Source organism: Carassius carassius, chromosome 43 (assembly GCF_963082965.1).
Source record: "Carassius carassius chromosome 43, fCarCar2.1, whole genome shotgun sequence".
Lineage (NCBI taxonomy): Eukaryota > Metazoa > Chordata > Actinopteri > Cypriniformes > Cyprinidae > Carassius > Carassius carassius.
This window is the reverse complement of record NC_081797.1, coordinates 4,733,292-4,757,524: the sequence shown is the minus strand read 5'-3', so window position 1 is coordinate 4,757,524 and position 24,233 is coordinate 4,733,292. Positions and strand designations below refer to the sequence as shown.

Here is a 24,233-nt window from a genome sequence, read left to right as displayed (position 1 = left end):
CGAAGGGGTTTTCCTGTGAAAAGCCTTTTTTCAGAGCAGCGTTTCTAGCTTGAGTCATATCAGAGACAAAGAGAGGCAATCGACTGCTGCAGAAAATACGATGCAAAAGAGGACGAGGGACAGAATAATATGCCAGAGTCCTTGGAAAGAGTGATGGTGTGAATGAAAGGAGAGGGAGAGACAGAGTGTGTGTTTCATGAGGGGCGGGGTTTGCTGCTGGTGGGCGGGGTTTAGCGATCAGAGCAGTGTGTTCAGCATCAGTCAGCTCTGAGCAGGATGAGAACAGCTTTTGCTGCTATCCTCCCTTCTCGTCTCCTCACCTCTCAGGACCGCCTCACGTGAAAGACGCTTTGAAGCCTCCGTATCTGCATCGAGTTGAAGACCAGACCTAAGGATTGTGCTTGTGCTTTGGAGTTTTTACAGTCTGCTGTTGCTTTTGACACAGATTCTACAGGTGTGTGTGAGCGTTTGACTCTTCAAGAATCATCTACAGGTGTGTAAACCTGCCTCAGGGGATCTAAACAGGTGTGAAAGTTTTGGGACTAGCTTGACGATGACCACCATGCAGAGGTTGCTCCAGCTGCCGGTGAACGCTGTGAACATGGTGAAGAGTGTGCAGTCAGGCTCTCAGGGCCAGGAGGAGGCTCTCAGCCCGGTGCTGACACCCGATAGCGGCCCGCAGAACTGGTACAGCGCCGTCCAGCCAGAGGAACTCCGACACCTGAGATCTGGGGGCACGGGCGGCGGGGGGGAGGGGTCAGAGGATCGACCTGGGCTGGAGGAGGGGCTTACCAGCCTTCAGTCACAACCTTTACGGTACGCTAACACTCATGTAAAGTGTGAGTGATCTCTTTCAAAGTGTCATTTAAGCCTTCTGTTGTTTCTCTGAAGAAAATTGTCAAAAATGAGATAATTTACATAAAAAAAATAAATAAAAAGTTGCATTAAAAAAAGTTTAATAAAAATTTTGTGCACATTTAATTGCACTAAATGTATAATGTTATAAATAAATAAAAAATTATAAACAAAATAAAATATTTGTAATAATAATTGTAATAATTATAAAAAAAATAAAATATTTTTATGTTAATATACATTTATAATTTATAAAATTATAATAATAAAAAAGAAAATTTCTAAACTATATAAACTAATTTTATTTTATAATGATATATAATGGTATATAATCTATACGCAATGTAAGGGAAACAGGTCAATTTCGCTCAAATTATTTTTATAATTTTAAATGTATAATTATTATTATCATTTAAGTAACCCTCAAATTGAGTTCCTCAATGAGGTTCAAATTGATAATAAATGCACCAGTTCAACTAGAATCTGGAGGTACTTGCATTGCCTGTTTAGGGGGTTCCCTTTGTTGTTGTTGTTGTTGTTGCAGAAGGGTTTCTCAAAATAGCTGATTGGCTGGAAGTTCAGTAGTCATTGAAGTGATGTCTTGGGAAGCCTATGGTTGGGCGTTGGCTAAAGATGTGGAGTTGTGGGCTGGTTAAAGTTTTGAGGCGGTCACAGACTCGAGGTGAACTCGGAAACACTGCGTTGCAGCAAAACTGAACTCAGAACACTAAACTCTCAACGGAAAATAAAATAAACTAAAGTAAAAAAAAAAAAAAAAGAAAAAGGTAAAGTTTGACGAGACTAGATGGTTGCTGACATGCAAGCCAGAGCACGCTGGAACAGTGCTCGAAGAATTCACGGGCAAAAAGCAATGACTAATAGCAGAAATCGGCGGCTGAAAGCCAAAAAAGGCAAAAATAATAATTTTATGATGTACTGAGTATTTAAACAAGGCTGTTGGACACATTTTCCGAACGGTGTCTTGACCAATTAGACATTTAATAAATTTTACAAAGTACTGATTCATAGAAACATGTAAAGTATGAAAATTCGATCTCTTACATACCCAACATGAATATAATCCTATAAACTATTCAGTAGTTCTTCAAAATAAATACACAATAAGTGATTAGGACATGATAGTCAAATGTGTGGGTTACATACATGATATAGAGTGATGCGTACAAGTGAAAGTTGCTCATAAGTCCTTTAAGTATCATTTTGGTGCATATATATACATGTAAAAGACAGTATCTCTGTCGTTCTGTGAATATGAGGATGTGCTTTGTGAGGAGCAAAAGGTCTAAAGTACGGTGGCCAAGAGAACTCAACACGCAACTTCAAAAATCTGATCCAGCAAATCAAGACACCGTCTTCATCGGTTTAACAGCAGGTGCTGTAAATGCTCAATATATATACAGATATGTCAACGGTCGGAAATTTACGAAATATCTTCATGGAACATTTACATAACATCCTAATGATTTTTGGCATGAAAGAAAAATTATAATAATTTTGACCTATACAATGTATTGTTGGCTATTGCTACAAATATACCGTGCTGCTTATGACTGGTTTTGTGATCCAGGGTTACATATATATAATTGGTATTACTCTTATTATTTGGTCTCTTCTGAAACTCTTTAAGACACATTGTTGTCTTGGAGAAACTCTCTTATTAGTTCTTTTTCTTTCCTACTGTATCTTCTCTTCTTGTTGTTGAACTTTTTGAGCAGAGGCTTTGTTCATTGTCAGCTCTGGTTGGTGTGACCTGCTCATACAGTGACACCTAAGTCATGCGGATCTTCCTCTACACATAGTCCAGAACAGTTGGCAGAGCCTCGAGGAGTATCATTGTCTCAGAGTCTGTGTCCAGAGAGGATAACTATGTTCCTCAGCAGGCTGCAAGAGAGTTAGAAACCCATGTGGAGCCTTGAATTATAAATAACTTGAATAATATGGAGCGCAATGTGTCTCATGCATGAAGAAGAAGTGGATAAGAGATATATTGCAAATCAGATTCTCTGCAGGGAGCTTGTATTTCATTGCATATGGTCATTACAATATCGTATGAAATGGCTTTATTTTACATTAGTGAAATCACTCTCATGCTAAAGCGGATGTGAATGCTGGGACAAAGCATTGCTAGTGCTTTGTGCTGTTGAACATGTTCTTGTGTTTTAACTGTGACTGTAACAAGTGCTCTCGTGGATGATACAGTTTCCTTTAAATGTCTGCACATTAAACTAGATGTTTTACAACTATAAACATCAACAGTGATACATTTATTATCAGTTTTATAAACAACTAAATAAAATGTTTTTCTCTACTGTTCTGTATGTATATATGCATGCAGTATATATTTACAAATATATGAATATTAATTATATATATATATATATATATATATATATATATATATATATATATATATATATATATATATATATATATATATTAAATTATATATGTTTATGGATTTTACATATACATTTTAACATATTAATATTAACATATTAAACATATTAAATAAATTTTTACATATTATTTTTTACATTATTTTAATTAAAAAGAATACATTTATCAGCTAAATTAACAATTTAATTTTACACTTTTACAATCAAATTATTCCAAGACCAAATCACATTTGTTAGCTTCAAGCTTTTTATTTCTTTTTAAAGAAAATTGGTTTCCTTTTAAGTGCATATTTATGAAACATCTTAGACTGCGCCTATCCAGTAGTGTAAATATAGCTACCCCCCAATGTTGTAAACATATCCAGCATCTGATTTATTGTTGGACTAATAAATTTGCTAAAAGCTCGACCTGTATGTAAATCAAAGTATTGGTGCTCAGTCACTGCAGGTCAGGAGGGAAAGTGATTCCAGGTTTGTATTCCCTCTGCATGCAGCAGTTCATACTGTGACACAGAGAGAGTCTTACCGTATTTATCCACTACATTTATAATCCAAAACAATTTACAGCTCATTCAGTTCTCTGGAGTATGACATATGATAATCTACTGTAATATGGAGGTGATGTATTTGATTGTAGCATGTCTGCTGAATCACCAAGCTCATGCTCATCCTCTTACGTTGCTATGATCACGACCCACAGAGCGAGTGCGTGTGCGTTTGTGTGTGAGGTAACTGGAGCTGACGGAGTGCGTCCACACACAACTAGCACAGCCATCACGACAGGACACACACACTGATGCGTGAAAGAAAACACTGCCCACACCTTCTCACACACACGCACTAATATTTCACAGTATTTATACGGCGTGAAACTCTGCGGACCCTTTCAGCTAATAAAGCCACCAAGGGAGTCTTTTTTCAAGAGCGATAGATAGTTGTGCTGGGTGGGAGACTCTGGCAGCAAATCTATCCACTGGAGTTTATTGCTCTCTTTGTTGCTGTGGAAACCAGAGAGTGGGACCTGGGTGTGTTGCGAGATATCATAGTCGTTTAAAACCACAACGGGAGAATATGTTTAATTAGTGAATTGTGTTATCTTGACCAGTTTTTTGTGGGAGACAGTTTGAGACGAAACCCATTGAAACACTTGCAATACACATGGAAAACTTGCGATACACATTGAAAACTTGCGATACACAATGAAAACTTGCAATAGACATTGAAACACTTGCGCATACATTTGAAACACTTGCTCGTACATGTGAGACACTTTCTCGTACATGTGGGACACTTGCTTGTACATGTGAGACACTTGCTCGTACATGTGAGACACTTGCTCGTACATTTGAAACACTTGCTCGTACATGTGAGACACTTGCGCATACACGTGAGACACTTGCTCGTACATGTGAGACACTTGCTCGTACATGTGAGACACTTGCTCGTACATGTGAGACACTTGCTCGTACATTTGAAACACTTGCTCGTACATGTGAGACACTTGCGCATACACGTGAGACACTTGCTCGTACATGTGAGACACTTGCTCGTACATGTGAGACACTTGTGCATACATGTGAAACACTTGCTCGTACATGTGAGACACTTGCTCGTACATGTGAAACTCTTGCTCGTACATGTGAGACACTTGCTCGTACATGTGAGACACTTGTGCATACATGTGAAACTCTTGCTCGTACATGTGAGACACTTGCGCGTAAATGTGAAACACTTGCTCGTACATGTGAAACACTTGCTCGTACATGTGAGACACTTGTGCATACATGTGAAATTCTTGCTCGTACATGTGAGACACTTGCGCGTACATGTGAAACACTTGCTCGTACATGTGAGACACTTGCTCATACATGTGAGACACTTGCTCGTACATGTGAGACACTTGCGCATACATTTGAGACACTTGCGCATACATCTGAAACACTTGCTCGTACATATGAGACACTTGCTCGTACATATGAGACACTTGCGCATACATGTGAAACACTTGCTCGTACATGTGAGACACTTGCTCGTACATATGAGACACTTGCGCATACATGTGAAACACTTGCTCGTACATATGAGACACTTGCTCGTACATATGAGACACTTGCGCATACATGTGAAACACTTGCGCATACATGTGAAACACTTGCTCGTACATATGAGACACTTGCGCATACATATGAGACACTTGCGCATACATGTGAAACACTTGCGCATACATGTGAAACACTTGCGCATACATGTGAAACACTTGCTCGTACATATGAGACACTTGCGCGTACATGTGAGACACTTGCGCATACATGTGAAACACTTGCTCATACATGTGAGACACTTTCTCATACATGTGAGACACTTGTGCTTACATGTGAAACACTTGCACGTACATGGGAAACACTATATATCTGTGCATATATATGAAAGACGTGGTTACATAGAAACTCTTTGCATATACCCTGTAATTGCCCACATACTGTTGTACCTGCACAAAGACTGCACTTTCAAACATTCTCCCGTGTGAGAGAGCATAAACATTTTCAGTGTGTCCGAAAGTAGTTTCATTGCAACCGGAAGTTTAGTTCATTTGGAAACAGAAGGGCAGTTTCTGCAAAGAGTTTCGATGTAACTTCATGTCTTTCATATATATGCACAGATATATAGTGTTTCACATGTATGCGCGAGTGATTCACATGTACGCCCAAGTGTTTCAATGGGTTTCATCTCAAACGGCCTCCCATAGTTTGTTATATTTTCATGCCACAGCTTGTAGGGAACACACTCACTCTGATTGGTTCATTCTGAAGATACTGGAACATGATTAAGCCTGTCATAATGCCTGACGTGTTTTCATCGATTAGGGTTCTGATCTGTGATTACATTAGTGGAAATCCAGTGTTGCATCACTGTAGATATTTGACATCTTGTTTACGAATTCAGGATTCAATATAGTACTACATTTGCCCATAACCAGTCTGCTATTTGCATACATTTGAATACATTCAGTGATTGGCTTTTGACTATGTAAATATAACAGCATCTTTTTAAACTAACATTCTGCATTTAAATAAATCTGTTTATTTAATTAAAAATAACGTAAAATTGTGAAAAATTATTAAAATTTAAAATAAATGTGTTCTATTTAAATATATTTTAAAACATAATTAATTTATGTGATCCAAAACTGAATTTTCAGCATCATTACTCCAGTCTTCAGTGTCACACGATCTTTCAGAAATTATTGTTATCTGCTTCTCAAGAAACACTTTTTTTAATTAAAAATGTTGAAAACAGTGGTGCTGCTTAATATTTTTCTGAAAAGTTTTTTATTTATTTTTTATGAATAGAAATTTCAAAAGAACAGCATTTATATATTAAATATAAATGTATTGTAAAATTATAAATGTCTTTACTGCCACTTTGGATCAATTTAATCCATTGTTGTTCAATAAATTATTATTTTTTTTTAAATTAAATAATTATAATTATTATTACATATAAATAATTATATACAATTGTAATGATAATTATATTATTATTGATTATTATTAGAATTAGTATTATTTTTATAATAATAATAATAAAATCTTGCTAACCCCAAATTCTTAAAGCAACAAAACCTTAATTTTGATGTTGTGGGTCATTTATGTCCAGGAGTGAGAAGGTTTAACACACAAATGAGGCATTATTAGATATTATGAACTAAATAACAATTTCCTGTTGTGTATAAATCATTGTGAATTATCATCATCATCATCATCATCATCATCATCATCAAAGAACTTAATTATTAAACTTAAATTAAACTTGATTATTATAAAAAAAAAACACATAGTTCTCTTTGAATCTGAGAATAGTAGAGCCCGTTTTGATCTTTGATATTAGATGTGCTCATTCAGTTAGTTGGTTTGTGTGTGAATGTGTCTGTATGTGTGAACAGATGTCAGTTTGTCGATTTAAACCCAGCCAGTGTGATAAATGATGAGAGAGAGACAAAACGAGAGACTCAACATCTTTCCTTCACAACTTCTTTCTAAAAGGAGATTGCTAACATTAGGATATAGTTGCTATAGTAATGTGTATCTATGGACAGAAGGGTTATGGGCTTTCTTGCACGCAGGATGTCAGACGGTCTCATTTGTATCAGAGTGATGAGCTGACTGACCCAGCATCAGATATGGGTCTTAGTGTCACAGCCAACTCAGAATCAGTTTGGCTTGTCATGTGACTGATTTGCAGCTTCTCAGATAAACACCTCTTGACTCATAGGGTGCTAAATTGAGGATCTCTTGCATTTAGATACAGGTAGAAAGTGGGTAATATTTATATCTTTTCTCAGCTAATATTAATAGGTTACCCCAGACTTCTGGAGGATCATTGGCTTTATTAATTATCGTGCCTCTTGGTTCGTTTGGAGTCACAGACATCAGCTAGAGAAGGGAAAATCAGACTTGACTGCTTATGCTATGGATAAAAAGACACTTTTAAAGTTAATAAATCTACACCACTTTCTTTGCAACCAATAGATGGGAAAGGAAAATAAACAACCAAAGACGTAATCAAGCCAGAATTTGCTAATTGCTAATGCTTACAGGCAGTACTTATAAACTAAAGCAAATATATATTTTTTTGTATATTACTTGTACAGCTAAAAAAAAACTAACTTTTTTATACCTAAATTAAGATAATTTTATGACACTCTACTATGATACTCTACTGAGATATGGGGAGCTTTTATTTTGATATGTTCACAAGACTTTTTTTTAGCTTTCTAAATCTAAAATCTTTTTTTTTTACAGTAACTGTTGTAGGCAAACATAGCAGTTTTTAAAATGTAATCTATAATTAATCATTAAATTTAAAACGTTTTTTATTTATTTAGTTTATTATAAACATATAACATAGCAAATAAAATTAATACAAAATGTGATTTTAAAACAATCTTTTTTTTTTTTTAACTGCTTTAAGGATGCAAATGCCAAACTTATTATAACTTTAAGGGACGTTACATTAATTTCACTACACTTCTGCAAGAAAGTTACAACAAAATAGCATATATATACCCAGAAGGCCAATAAAAACTATTTGTACAGCAATGCTGGGATACAAAACCAGTTTGTAAGATCTTATTTATTATAGCTAGGCTATATTATTAGGCAAACACTTGGAAAACAGTTTTAGTCTTTCTCCCCTCAGTCAGTAATTTGGTTTTGGAAAAATGTTATGATCTTCATACTGAGATCCCTGTCTTTGCCGTATCTTCTAGCATTGCAGTTTGAGACTTTGTTGTAAAAGATATGCATTTGAAAGTTTTCTGCCCAGGAAAAGCATCTCAGAACAACAATTTACTGCCATTGATTTCTTGGAGAAGCAATTGTCATCCAAATGAGAGAGAAAAGGTTTGTGGCTTCCCTTGGGTTCGTATCTGGTTCTTATGGAAACCAAATCATGCTGTTGATGGTATTTATGGGTGTGTTTGTCTGTTTTGATTCTCTAGTTGTCAAATTTGTGTGAATCCTTTGAAGGAAGGCTTGATTTAATTAGCTCTGGTTGGTTCTTCTGAACTCGTGAACGTCCGCAGGGCTCTTAAAGAACTGAGATGAGTCTGGATGATATGTCATTGTTATAATGGACACCTTTCTGAGATATTTAAAGGAGAGAGAACAAGAACAGTTGTTAAAAATTTCCTTTTTGTTTTACATCTCCAGACACGATGACTTGAAGGAGATGCTGGACAGTAATAAAGACTCCTTGAAGCTGGAGGCCATGAAGCGCATCGTAGCGGTGAGTAAACCACGCACATTCAGTATGTTTGTCTTGTTTTCCAGTCTTAAATCCACATGCATATATTTCTGATGCATAATGACAGTCTTTCTTTATGAAACATTAACCAAAATCAAGTGAGTTTTTGCTTAAAACAAGAAAATGTCTGCCAGTGAGGTGAGAAAGACAAACGTGTCCCTTTGAATTAAGCAGAAAATTTTATGATCCATTGGCATATTTTTTCTTGTTTTAAGCATTTAAATTCACTTAGTTTTGTTAACATTTTGAGAAAACAAGACTTATCAAGTCCATGCATCTTAAAGGGATAGTTCACACAAAAATGAAAATTCTGTCATTGATTTCTCATCCTAATGTCATTCCAAACCTGTAAAACCTTTGTTCATCTTCGGAACACAAATTAAGATATTTTTGATGAAATCCGAGAGCTCTCCTCTCTTGCATAGACAGTTTTTTTCATAGACAGCAATTATACTAACACGATCAAGCCTCAGGAAAGGAGATTGTAAAAATAATCAGTGCTTCAATCATTATTTTACGAAGCAACAAAAATTCTTTTTGTGCACAAAGAAAACAAAAATAACGACTTTATACAACAATTCGTCTCCTCCATGTCACCCTATAGCACGAAGGGACGAATTGTTGAATAAAGTCATTATTTTTGTTTTCTTTGTGCACAAAAATAATTCTCGTAGCTTCGTAAAGTTACAGTTGAACCCCTGATGTCACATGGATTATTTTACCAATCTCCTTGCTACCCTTCTGAGCCTGAATCGTGTTAGGATCCTTGCTGTCTATGTGTGGTAAGAGAGCTATCGGGATGAATAAAAAAATATCTTAATTTGTGTTCCGAAGATGAACGAAGTTCTTAAAGTTAATGTATGCTGATTTAAGAACATTATTGCTGATTTAAGATATTTTACTAGAAAACAAGACAAAATACCAAGTTATATATATATATATATATATATATATATATATATATATATATATATATATATATATATATATATATATATATATATATATTGCATACTATTTCACTTGTACATTCTATATGCATTAAATTACATTTTAATATAAATTTTAAAACAGAGCATTGGGTAATGTGTCCCACAGTGCAGTTTTCTCAACCGTCTCGTTGTGTGATACACAGCTTGGCTGTGCAATTTAAGCTCAGTTTTCATGGTTCATTAGTAATAAAGTCACGGCAGGTTCAGTTTTATAGCTGTATTGATGAATACAACCAGATATATACACGAAAATCTAGCGTTTCAGGAAGAGGTATTTGGATTCATGTCGGTAATTATGTAAATAGACAGAACACAGAAGGCTGTAATTGAGGGCAGTAAATGCCGCTGTCACTGTGTGTTTTGTGAAGTCTTGGCTCTCACCGGTTTGTAACTGGTGCATCAGGTCTGATTCTATTGCAAGCAATTTCAGCGAACGCTTTGGAAATGGGACAGATATGCGGAATGCGTTTAATATTCATGAGCGGTTTTAGTGTCTCTGTATTGTAAAGGATCAGATCAGGACTGAAATATTTATCCCTCGGAGCTCAGAAGCCACAAACAGCTACCTGATACTGTTTCCATTCACAGAGCACAGGTGGCACCGGCAGCAGGTACACGTGTCCTTCAGGACCGAGCCAAAAATCACCCTATTAGTTGTTTGTAATTTCCTGTGAATGATTCATCAGTGCATGTAAGAAAAAAAAATGTTCTCTTAATGTAGCAAGCAATAGTGATAATATAGTGCAACAAATTTATTTTGGTGATTGTAATGTTATTGCAAACTGATGCAATAATTAAACACTCTTAATCTGCTCTCTTTTTTAATGAAATGTAATGCTATCCTTACTGTTTCAGTGCTAGATAACACTGAAATGGTTGCATATTATGTAAGTTAGACTATGTGATATTAAGTTTCAATTAAACCATATACTGTACATTAGTATCTAAATGTTATCATGTTTCTGTGTGTTTTCCCTCAGATGATCGCCCGGGGGAAGAACGCCTCAGATCTCTTCCCTGCCGTGGTGAAGAACGTGGCCTGTAAGAACATCGAGGTAAGTGATACGCAGAGGAGCAGCAGGAGACAGGAAGCAGCTCAGAGCTTACAGGATGTCAGCTTTTCTGGCTGTTATTAAACTTTAATCTTATGTTCATATGAAACGGCAATGAGGTTCTGCTCATGAGTCACCATACGCTCAAGAGCTGAGTCACACAAATGCATTAAACAGCAGATCAGATCAGCCCTCTGTGAGTGTGTGTGCTCTGTGAGTTTACAGTGATGTGTGTTTTCTCTCTCAGGTGAAGAAGCTGGTGTATGTGTATCTCGTCCGCTATGCTGAAGAACAGCAGGATCTCGCTCTGTTGTCCATTTCCACCTTCCAGAGAGGACTGAAGGTCCTAACACACACAAACACTTTACTCAGACAAAATCTCTTCATCCTCTCTGATCTCTTTCACAACATTCAAAACTTAAGAAAAGGCTGCACTCATGTTTGCATACTTTATATTAAAAGTGCATAATGTACTTTTGAGTATGTAGTAAGACTACAGCTTATTTAGTTAAAGTAAATAATGTATTATTATATATATAATAAAATATATAAATAATAGAAAAAATATATTTTATACCATATAATATATTTGTATATATTATATAAATATAAAATATTATAAAAATATTAAAAAAAAAAAAAAAATGAATACCTTTATATTATATTTATGCTTGTTGAATGCAAAAGAAACAAAAGAGATAATATGTAAAAGATAATGTATTGTCATGTTTATTGCAGAATAATTTAATGAAATTTATTTATAATTTGCATTAAATTGTATTTTTATTTTTTTAGTTTGCTTTGTGCTTTTGTAATTTTTATTCGTTTTTATATTTTTTATATCACTATTTAGGTTTGATAAAAAAAAAATTCAATTTTAGTTTTAGATTTTATTGTTGACCAATTAATTTTAATGCAACATTTTGTTCACATCTTATATATTTATTAAAAAAACATACATATATTCATAATATGCATAGATATAAAACATTTAATGTTACACATTTGAAAAAACATTTAATGTTACATATTTTTCTAATTTATCATTTTATTTTGTCTTCAAAAAAATCAAAATAAGAATTTTTAAAAATAAGTTTAAATGTTTAAATTACTTTGTACTATAGTGGTGATGCAAAGTGCTACTGTACTTTTAAATATGTAGTAGGACTATACATCAATTTGCTTTTTTCCCTCGCATTAAAATTCATGATTACTTTTAGGTTCATAAATTCAAAGCTTCTGTGGTTTTTCTAATAATTTAGTTTTCAAAAGGGCAACGGAGAACCATCACAAACATCTTCCACATTGCAAAAGGATTTGGGAAACACTAAACCATAAATGAAATTAATATTGCTAGAATCTGGAAATGGTATTCCATTCATGTTGACTGGAGAGGCACTCTCAAATTTAAGCCAACAGCACACAGTACCTAGTATGGAGAATATGCTAATAGTAATGCAGCTAAATGCTCAATAAATGCTCAAAATGGTGCAATAGTGTCATATGGCACGAAGAATGCCCTCTAGTGTTCACATAAAGGAACTACCTCCCACACCCTTTAATTCTGCTGTGTGACGTCACATTATTGAAGCATCTATTGAAGCATCGGTTTCTTAAATAATTCTCTATGAATCACTCTAACCCTGATTCAGGACCCCAACCAGCTGATCCGTGCGAGCGCCCTGCGTGTGCTGTCCAGCATCAGAGTGACCATCATCGTTCCCATCATGATGTTAGCCATCAAAGAGGCAGCGTCTGACATGTCTCCATACGTCCGCAAGACCGCAGCTCATGCCATACCCAAACTACACAGGTACAGTAAAGCAAGTGTCTGGTCTGAACACAAATCCTCCATTGGGAGTAAGTCATTGTTCATTTAGATAAAACGGCAGTTTATTACCATGTTTTTAATTTAAAGGCTGGTTCAAAAACATTTTTTGTTATGCTGGTTAAAAGTCTCTTTACATCCCGACAGCAATCACTAAGTTAAATGGTCTACGTTTATTTCTATGTATTTATATCATTTGTTGGAAAGCATAGGACCATAAAAGGTTTGTCCAATCAAAATGTTCGGTCCGAACATTATAAAAGGCTGTCCTACCTGCCAGTCAAAATATGTATTTGCATACATCTTCTGTGCACCCTGTTCACCCAGACATGATTAGCAGTGCGTTCCAGCGAGAGTAAAGGCGCTGTTATTGTAATATTATGCGGTTGTACTGTAATGTTTTCTCAGCGGTGAATGAGACATGAGGTAATTGAATGCTTGTGTTGCATTCAGTCCTCCACCAACGCCATCTGTCATCAAATCATTTAGCTCTGACGGAGCGTGTTCGTGTGTTTTTGAGGAGGTGTGGCTTTGCAGAGTGATTACGCAGGGAGGGAGGGGATCTTCTTTTAAAGCTAACTTGATATTGCTAGCCTTTAAGAGATCACATACCTTTAATTACACTGCCAAAAGGGGTCTTTTTTGAGTTTTTAATTTTTTTTTTTAGTTTCTTTTGCTCACAAGACTGCATTTATTTGATAAAAAAATAGGATAAAAAGGATAAAAAAAAGTAGTAGGGTGAAATATTATTCCAAGTTAAATATATTTTAAAATATAATTGATCTTTGACAAAAAGCTGAATTTTCATCAGCCATTACTCCTGTCTCCAGTGTCACATGATCCTTCTGAAAACCTATGTTTTTTAGTTTAGTTTAGTTTAGTTTTGTCAGGATTGGCTGGTGAAAAGAACGTTTAGAAGAATTGCATTTATCATACTTTGTCACTTTTGATCGATATAATGCATCTTTTCTGAATAAACATATTCATTTCCTCAAAAAAAAAAAAAAAATTCTTACAAACTATTGAAAGGTAGTGTATGAAAAAAAAGTTATTTAAAAAATTGACAAAAATAAAATATATAAAAATATTATTATTAAAACAATTATTAAAATCAAATGTTTATTATATACATTATAGAAAAATACATTTTGTGTAATGTAATATATAAACCTGTATTTTATATAAATAGACATTTTTACAACTTGATATATTTTATATACATTTATAAACATTTGCTTGTTAATCTTAAATATATAGTTAAGAAAGTGACAAAATGTATATTCACTTTTTCAAGTCACTCTCAAAAGGATGATAAAGAACTTTGTGTATCCTTAAATACCCACTAGCAAAACAATAAATAAATAGTCATTAAATATTGATTTGTAATGAAATAATGATGTACGAAAAAGCATGGAATTATGTGAGTGATGTAAATCTAGGAAATATGGTGACGAAGTGCTCGTTATGTAACAATGTTTGACCACATAAATGCAATTGACCAATTACAATCAAGTATTTCAGACAGCCATACGGTAAGTTTTCTTTGCATTCTAGCTTTAAGTTTGACTAGTTTAATATTCAATAAAAGTAAAAACAAATGCACAGGTTGCATAGGCTGATGGTCATCTCTCTCTCTTCTCCAGTCTGGATCCAGATCAGAAAGATCAGTTGATTGAAGTCATCGAGAAGCTGCTGGCTGATAAAACCACAGTGAGTGACAGAATCATTTCAGGTCAGTCCAGAGATATGATCAGCATTCCTGATGTGTGTGTGTGTGTAGCTGGTAGCAGGCAGTGTGGTGATGGCGTTTGAGGAAGTGTGTCCGGACCGCATCGATCTGATCCATAAGAACTACCGTAAGTTGTGTAACCTGTTGATTGACGTGGAGGAGTGGGGTCAGGTGGTCATCATCAACATGCTCACGCGCTACGCCAGGACGCAGTTCCTCAACCCCAACATCAACGTGAGTATCACACACATGCGTGTGTAGCCCACGAGGACGTTTCCACTCTTAACGTGTGTGTGTGTATGTGCAGGAATCTCTGCTGGAGGAGAACAGCGAGAAGGCCTTCTATGCCTCTGATGATGAGGAAGATGAAGATAAGAAAGACGAGGTGGCCACTCTGGCGAAGAGGAAGCTGTACGTGATGGACCCCGATCACAGACTCCTACTGAGGAACACCAAACCGCTGCTACAGAGCCGCAACGCTGCTGTGAGACACACACACAATTCTGCTATTGCTTTACTATAAATTAATTACCATTAAATTAACTAAATTTGAATTGAATTGACATTTGGAATGACATTAGTTCATTCTTTAATTTTGACTAATAATGTCTTAAATTATTATATTATTAGTTGAAGTATTGCTAAGACTTTTTTCTGTTCAATTTCAATTACAATTCTGTATTAAGTTTGCCTCCTGAATTTAAATTTAATTCAAATTCAAGAATTTAATTGGAATTCAAGAGGCATTGTCAAATCAGTTGATTTGAATGATGACCATCCCTGTTTAAAACAGCTATTATTCTTTATATTAATATAAACTTGTGTACATAATGTGAATGAATCAAAAAATTAATGTGCATCAAAAACTGAAACTTCAGATTTTAAAAGTAATTTTAAATTCATTTTTTTGGGATAAAGTTGTATTCCAGATGTATAAGTGTTATAGATTTGTTTTCATGGGTCATGTAAATGTTTTTTCTTTTTTTCATTTTCTTTTTGGAGGTTTTTCCAATTATTTTTTATTATTTTTGTTGTTTTTATTAATAAATGTATAGTTGCAATTTTAGTTTACTGCCTTTTTTGTTTATTATGCCTTTTAAGTTATTCTGTTAGTTTATGTTATCATTAAATTCATGGGTTATTTATTTTAATTTGTTTTGGAATTAATAATGTATTTTAATTTAGTGTCAGTTTTTTCCCCATTATTTGGTTGTTGTTTTTTTATATATGTATTTTTATACTTATTATTAAATGCATGTTTGTTTTTATTTGTTTATTAATTTATTTATTTTAGTTTAATGTTCTTTTTTTCCAATTATTTGAATACATTTTGCTATTTCTATTTTAATTTGTTTTATTATTATAATATTTTTTAGTTTAGTGTCAGTTTTTATAATTATTAGGTTAGTTTTACATTTTATAAACCCTTGTTCACACATACCATCAGTATTTACGTTGACAGAGTGCTGAAGCTGATTTGCCAGCATTATGACAATGGGACCTGTTCACACTTAACCTCTAAAAAGAATTAGTTGATTTGGCTGTCAGCATCTCATAATAAACATCTCTCTCTGTCTTTGTAGGTGGTGATGGCAGTAGCTCAACTGTACTTCCATTTGGCTCCTAAAGCAGAGGTGGGCATCATTGCTAAGGCTTTGGTCAGGTTAATGCGCAGCCACAGGTGAGTAATCAGCCACTTACTAATGAAACTTTAACGCACTCATACACACTCACAGACATACATGCTTCTTGAGGTTTCCCTTCAAGCGTCTCCGAAAGTGTGACACAGTGTGAAGTCTCTCTGTTTAATGATGCAAGGCTGGTCATTGTCTGATGACATCATAAGTCAATACAGGCGAAACAGCACTGGATGATGACACTGCAATTCTCACACAGAATTTGGCATTAGCTGCATATAGAGAGATGCTCAGACCATAAACATCATCCATTATTCACATGCATCTCTCCATTTAGCCTTTTTATGAAAATATTGCTTTCCCTCTCAGATACCTTTTAAGGGTTCTAAATGATAAACATCTTCATGATGTTGTTGTGTGTTTTGTTTCTCTGTAGTGAAGTGCAGTATGTCGTGCTTCAAAACGTGGCCACGATGACCATCAAGAGACGAGTGAGTGATTCACATAAAAGTGTAAAAGCACTTTGACTTCCACTTGAAAAACGCTGCAGATCACAGTCACCAAAGGGCAATTTTAACATTTATTTACATAATATGATGATTATGTATTATGTACATACTGCTTACATTGTGTTCGGCAAATTTTATGCATTTAGTGTGACTGGAAAGGTCAACAAACAGGATCAAGGTTTAAACAGTTTGATCTTCGAGGATCATGTTACAGCGCCTGATCATAATGCTGGAGCTAGAGGTTTTGCTTCATATTGTTCAGTGCATTGAGCAGCTTTGCTCATTTTAATATTTAATGACTCAGTATTTAAACTGTAAACCTTCTTGGGGTTTTGCTTTTTATACATTTAATGGTTTGTTCTTGAGAGATTTCTGATTTTTAAAAGCTGTTCTGTAAAGGCATAATAGGACAGAAAAATTCAGTCAGTATTAAAAAAAATGTTTTTATGCAGAAGGTGTTCTGTTTATATGAATGCTCCGGTGTTTTAATATGTGTGTTTTTGTCCTCTAGGGAATGTTTGAGCCATATCTGAAAAGTTTTTATATTCGCTCTACGGACCCAACGCAGATCAAAATCCTCAAGGTGCACAAAAATGCTATTTGTGTTATTAAATCTTTTCACCAACGAATGTTGATTCAGTTAGTTTTGAGTGTTTTAAAGTTGGACTGATGATTTTATTTTCTCTTATTAACACAGCTGGAGGTTTTGACGAATTTGGCTAATGAGACGAACATCTCCACCATCCTGAGAGAATTTCAGGTATTATTTTACATATGCTGTTCTTACAGTGTTCATAGAATAGAATAGAATAGAATAGAATAGAATGGAATTTAAATTATATTAAAGGAAAACCCCTTGAGATGCTCCTTCTCATTTTTGAGGGGGACCCAGCAAATAGAATAGAATAGAATTTTAATTCTAATTGTATTAAAGGGAAAACCCCTTGAGATGCTCCATCTAATTTTTGAGGGGGACCCAGCAAATAGAATAGAATAAAATAGAATCGAATAAACTTTAATATAATATAATGTTGTTTATTGTAATATAAAATTCAGGGGAAAAAAAATATCTTATGCTTACCAAGATTGGATTTGTTTGACCAAAAAAAGTAAAAAATTGTACTTTAAATCAACTTATTTAAAATTTGTACAAATTAAGGGCAGGTTTTACTATCAGCTTGCACCAGCTTAAACCATATTTTGGCGTTAAAATAGTTGGGATTTAATAAAGACAAGCAGTGACAAATTTGCGCTGAAAAGGCATGGACGCAGATATTTTTGCACCTGACCTCATCAAATATGCATTTGTAGGAGTTTCCCTTTCAGTTTTAAAGATTATTGATTAATCTGTCACACCACATTACTTTTTAAGTGAAATGCAAACTAAAAGGTGGATAAAAATAGGAAAAAAGTCATCATAACACCTAAAATACACTTGCATTACACATACAAATAAATTACAACCTAAACTTTTAAATAAAATATCTTCATGTCTGTGTTGTTTTGTCAATAAGTAACAGTATAATTCTCTGCTTGTGTTATACTATTTTCCAGCATATTTGAATAGGGATAATGAAACATTTTCTCTATTTGTGTTCTAGACGTATATTAAGAGCATGGATAAGGATTTTGTGGCGGCCAGCATTCAGGCCATTGGTCGCTGTGCTACAAACATTGGCGAGGTCAGAGACACCTGTCTGAATGGACTGGTACAGCTGCTGTCCAATAGAGATGGTGAGATTGCAAGATGGAGCGCAAGGAAATGCAACAGAACTATTTTAGATGCCCACACTGCCATTAATTATCCATAAAGTGAGAACCACTCAGGAAAATATGAAGGAAAATATGAGCCTCTGACTTAACATGTAACATGCAAATGTTTCTGTAAATCTTCTTTAAATGCACTTGAAATTGACCCATCATATGCTGTAAAAGAACAGAAAGGTGCAATGCAATGGCGAAAGACGTCTGTCAGATAATGCTAAGTAATATTCGGTGTCTGTTTCTTTGTTTGTTTGTCTGTGTGTGTTTTCAGAGTTGGTTGTTGCTGAATCAGTGGTGGTGATCAAAAAGCTTCTGCAGATGCAGCCTGAACAGCATAGCGACATCATCAAACACATGGCCAAACTCATTGACAACATCCAGGTAGAGTTGTGATCTGAACTACCTATTTTCACGTTTCAGACAGACTCTGTAGTCCTGATTATGTGTGCGTGCATCAGGTGCCCATGGCCCGAGCGAGCATCCTGTGGCTGATCGGAGAATACTGCAAACATGTCCCCAAAATCGCCCCCGACGTCCTGAGAAACATGGCCAAAACCTTCACTAACGAGGAAGATATTGTCAAGCTGCAGATTATCAATCTGGCTGCCAAACTGTACCTTACTAACTCAAAACAGGTGAGGCAAAAAACATGGTTATGCCCATTTTTACAAAAAAGCAGTGTTTTATTTGAGCTTTATTTCAATTAACGGAAATGTTTTGAATAGTTTTAGTTATCGATAACCCCGTGCTGAAGTGACTGTGTGCATCACACTAGCTTGTTTGCATGCTGTTAAATGGTGTTTAACATACTAGGATAAATGATGCAAAGCACATTAGCAGTGCGCAAGATGCCTTGCATTATGCAACATGACCAAACTCATAAATTAATGCAAGGAAGAAAATAAACGGGTATAACACACTGAAAACTGAAACACACAGTGCATCAGTCTGGATGAAAGCTGGGGAAACCCAACGTGAATCATTGTTTAATCAAGCGAGACAATCTCTGTCTGCATGTCATATTATTTAGATGCATTGCCTGTCAGGCATGAAACTTTTGAGAATTCAATTCCTTTGTTTCTTTCATTTCTTTTCTGTCTTTCAGACTAAACTGTTGACGCAATATGTACTGAACCTAGCGAAATATGATCAAAACTATGACATCAGAGATCGTGCCCGGTTTATCCGCCAACTCATTGTGCCCACTGATAAGAGCGGTGCTCTTAGCAAATACGCAAAGAAGCTCTTCCTTGCACTCAAGCCTGCTCCTGTCCTGGAGTCTACATTTAAAGGTAAAGGTTTTCATTTTAGTTTGATTTAGTTCTAGTTAACTCAAAAAATCCAGATTTGCTTGCAGGAACCTTCAGGAAAAAATCTGAGGGTCAGGAGACAGTTATAGATCTCATTTGTGATTTTTCTTTTTTTTCACTTCTTTGCAGACAGAGATCACTTCCAGCTGGGGTCACTGTCTCATCTGCTGAACGCTAAAGCCGGCGGATACCAGGAGCTGCCCGACTGGCCCGAATTGGCGCCTGACCCATCCGTGCGCAACGTGGAGGTGAAGGATTCTGTGTGTGCAAGGCGAACAGTTCTGACAGGGCCAGAGGGCGCAGGGGTGCTTCTCCTACAGACCACCAGAGGGAGCTCCAACATGCAAGACCTCCCAAAGAAATGCCCCAAAGCGCTGACCAAAACAAACACGCTCAATCACTTTTATATCCTCACTTTCCTCGCTCATTAGCATAACTCCACCCTCATAATGCATAAATCACACAGTCTGCATTTCAGCGGGGTGGTAGCTACTCATTCTGCAGCCCGATTGGTTGATGTGTCAGAATTATTTCCCTTGGTAATAGAGTGCAATAGTCCAGGCTCCAGAAGTAAAAACTCATTCATTCATTAATTTTCTTAATAGCAGAATTTGAGCTACAAGGTTGTTAATTGATGGTGTATGCCAGGGGTGTCAAACTCTGCAGAGTTTTGTTCCAACCCGGATCCAACACACATATAACATAGTTTTCAAATAAGCCTGAAGGACTTGATTAGTTGGATCAGCTGTGTTTAATTAGGGTTGAATCTGAACTCTGCAGGGCTCTGGCCCTCCAGGAATTGAGTTTGACACCCCTGTTATATGCTTTTGTTGAAGTAACTTTAAATAATCATCACGTTTAACTGAAATCCTGATGAATGCTGATGAAAAACTACACATCCCATAATTCAGCAGAGAACCTCCACCAATCAGAGAGTCACAATAAGGAAATCGCACCAAAAGAAGTATTGTGCACCCACACTCTCATGAAACACTGCAAGTAATGCAAAAAAAAAACGAATTCTAGAATTCTTTGTCTGAATGCTAGAGCCGAATGCTTTACTTGTGGTTCTAGAATTATTTTTAAATCACTGAGAGTTCTAGAACTGACTAGACTGACACGCCCACGTACATTTACATATGCCAGGCCTCCCTTATTAAAATTCCATTATCCAAATTCTCATGCATAAGCATGAGGTCTGTATAACACACTGATCGGTCAGGGTCTTGATTCCAGCTTCAGGTTTTTGTCTGCATAATCATATTTGTTATTTCATATAGCACTCATCATTCACAGCAGATTTCTTGTCTTAGATGGGTGTGTTATCAGTTTCATCCCCTTTCTGACAGTCTGTCTGTCTCTTTATGTTCCCACCCACCATATTATGCAGCAAGAGGAGGTCATAGACACCAGTGAGGGCCGAATGGGTCTCTTGGGAGACTGGAGAGAGGTGCCCGCAAGAGTGCAGTGGCTTCTCTCTCTGTCCTCTATCTGTGTAGTCGGGTCGCCTGGCTCGACCTTCCTGCACTAAAGTGTGTGTTTTTGTGTCTCAATCTACTGACCTCATTTTCTGCCAAGCAAACCATCACATGGCTAAACCTTCATATTAATGTTGCACTTCCATTACTGTGACACCAATTGCTCAGCAAAGCATTAAAACATCATCCTAATACAGATTTGTGATTGACATATTGAGTATATGATTAGAGACCTTCTGAAAGTTCTAATCTAAGGGGTGAATTCACTAAACAGACACTTTTGCATATGATATTTCAATGCAAACTAAGCACATGCTAATTTTATTAGTCACGGTATCTAATGGTATGTCCAAGACAGCTGGTGGTAAACAGAAATAGAGTGTTTGTGAGAATTTTAATCAAAGAAAAAGAGTAATATAACTGACTGGAATAACAGCTATAGCAATATTTTTCTGTCCCTGTAAAGTATGTCAAATTATCCGTTTGCGGTTGCAGAACCTGTCGCATTCATTCCCAGCTAACAAAAGTATGTTCTAAGGATGTTTTATTAATAATTTACTTATGAAAACGCTGTTTCTGTTGTTCCCTGAACATTCAAAACATCCACTTTGTAAAATATTTAAAAAACATTTGGTTATATGAACAGTGTTAAATGTAGTCAATTGTAAAACGTAATTTGAAAAACGTTAGACGAACATCTAACAGAAAAATTTAAGAAAAAAAAGGTTCCATTAATGGTGTATAAATACAATACATTTTTTGTGCTAATGTTTTGAAAACATAAATGAAGACCAGATAATTTTAAACAAACGTTCTATTAACGTTACTGGAAGAGGGTTTGTTCATTAGCCAAAGTTCTGAGAACGTTCCCTGTTAGCTGGGTTTATCACCTAGCACTTAATAATGACCCAAAAGTTTATGAGTTGTGCTGTGCAGATTGATTTCAGCAGCATTCAATTTGTCTGTGTGTTTATGCTGTTACCTAATTAGCATACTTTGCATTGAAAAATAATGACGGCTAAATTGAGCAAATTTAGTAAATTGAACGCTAAAACAACACTGCCCGATGTAAATAATGCTATTCATTCTGAGTGAATTCCCCCTTATTTGCCCGTTCACACCAAGAACGATAACTGTAACGATAACTATTAGTGCTCACGCCTATGGTTTATTAAAAGCGTGCACTGCAGTTTTGTTGTCTGCCACTTTAAATGCTTACGCACTTTAAAGTCGGATGCATCCTGATTGGCTGTTAATGTTTTTATTGTTCAGCAGCTCGAAAAAACTTTTTCAATGATATTCTTTCTGTTGTTCTTTTATGTCAGGGATGTCAAACTCAGTTCCTGGAGGGCCACAGTCCTGCACAGTTTAGATTGAACCCTAATTAATCAGTTCATTTAGGCTTATTTGAAAACTACATGCTATGTGTTGGAGCAGGATTGGAACTAAACTCTGCAGGAATTGAGTATTCTATATTGTTATTGTTATACCTGTAGTATGGAAGTCACTATTGTCATATAGTTACAATTGTTTCTCATATAGTTACGATTTATTCTCTATATAAAGTTATCGTTCTTGATATGAATGCAACACTTTCAGTTGCTTTGACTGAAGCTGTTAGCGAAAAATGGACGTAAAACGCATCCAAATACGTTTTAATCTGTTGACAAGTGCAACCTGAATCCTTGTGTGTACTTTTTAAATCTTTCTTTTCTGTTCTGTTCTTTTCTTTCCTCTTCTTCTGGCCATCTCACAGCATCATTATTGCGTTTCTTTTTATTCTTTCCTGTTTGCCAGGTTATTAGGCTGCTCGAAAGAGTCACCACTTTAACCAGCGTGAGTCTGTCAGTCACCCTTAGCGTCAGACCCAAAGAGCTTTTGCCAACAGCCTAGCGTAGCGTCTGTACTGTGCTAGATCAGCCTTTCCCGTGCTCTATGATTAAAGACCAGAATCCTCCAAAACACCCCAAAAATGGCCTACAGCACTGGTGCTAGTTGCTAATCACTTATTGACTTTCAAAATTGTAGCTTAAAGTCAGATGAATCTTGGGTAAATCAGTGCTGGTGGTCTTTGGGGTCTTTTTTAGGATGTGATCTCTTTAATTACATGTTTACGCGTACACAACAAGAATGAAAGTGGCCATGAATGCACAACCTTCCCTGCTGTAAACCTCAAACGCTGAGCGAAGAGAGGCACGTCTCTCTAGAACTGTAATTTTATTGACGTATGAGTGTAAACAAAGATGTTTGCTGCTTTTAAAGAGGCATTCATGGCCGTTATATGATCCTCTTTCTCCGATTAGGTCCTCCAGATGTACTTGAGCTTGTTTTGATGGTGTTTTGCGATCCTTTGCAGATTCCAGACTGGAGCAAATGCACAAGCCGGAAGAATCGTAAGGAGAAGAAAGTAGAGAAACCATTCTACTCCGACTCAGAAGGAGAATCTGGTCCAACTGAATCAGCAGATAGCGGTAACTGTGGTGAACGCTACATCTTGTCAATGGGAAAATGTACTTATTATCCATATAGGAAGCTATCACATTAGACAACATGCCGTGGTTATTATCTTAACCAAAAACGATGAAAAACATTTGTATTAATTTAAACAAAAAGTCTTTATAATGTATTCATTACAAAAATACATAAATCATGCAAATATTGAAAAAAAATGAGATTCAACATTGATGAATACAATGTAAAATTTTAATTAGATTCCTTAGTAGATTTTTATTAGTGAATAAAAATGATTTCAGTTTTAGATTGAAGTATTTTCATCACCATTTTAAACTAAAATTTACATTAAGCTCATTACAGTGCTAATCTTAGTCAGTGCTAGTTAATATGATTTTGATCGCTC

At 35.7% G+C, this 24,233-nt stretch overlaps 1 protein-coding gene across 1 annotated transcript in view; it reads left to right on the top strand.

The window, feature by feature from the left end:
* The first annotated feature begins 252 nt into the window (after positions 1–252).
* LOC132124780 (AP-3 complex subunit beta-2-like) overlaps positions 253–24,233 on the top strand; it is a 30,502-nt gene continuing 6,521 nt past the window's right edge. The window contains exons 1-19 of the mRNA XM_059535932.1: positions 253–816; positions 8,984–9,059; positions 11,050–11,124; positions 11,369–11,464; positions 12,774–12,934; positions 14,593–14,659; positions 14,730–14,912; positions 14,986–15,162; positions 16,262–16,359; positions 16,752–16,806; positions 17,336–17,407; positions 17,522–17,584; positions 18,426–18,558; positions 18,860–18,969; positions 19,047–19,223; positions 19,694–19,880; positions 20,028–20,146; positions 23,174–23,212; positions 23,733–23,908. Of these exons, the coding sequence (XP_059391915.1) occupies positions 554–816; positions 8,984–9,059; positions 11,050–11,124; positions 11,369–11,464; positions 12,774–12,934; positions 14,593–14,659; positions 14,730–14,912; positions 14,986–15,162; positions 16,262–16,359; positions 16,752–16,806; positions 17,336–17,407; positions 17,522–17,584; positions 18,426–18,558; positions 18,860–18,969; positions 19,047–19,223; positions 19,694–19,880; positions 20,028–20,146; positions 23,174–23,212; positions 23,733–23,908 (2,327 nt within the window). The 5' untranslated portion in view covers positions 253–553. The remainder of the gene's footprint in view (positions 817–8,983; positions 9,060–11,049; positions 11,125–11,368; positions 11,465–12,773; positions 12,935–14,592; positions 14,660–14,729; positions 14,913–14,985; positions 15,163–16,261; positions 16,360–16,751; positions 16,807–17,335; positions 17,408–17,521; positions 17,585–18,425; positions 18,559–18,859; positions 18,970–19,046; positions 19,224–19,693; positions 19,881–20,027; positions 20,147–23,173; positions 23,213–23,732; positions 23,909–24,233) is intronic.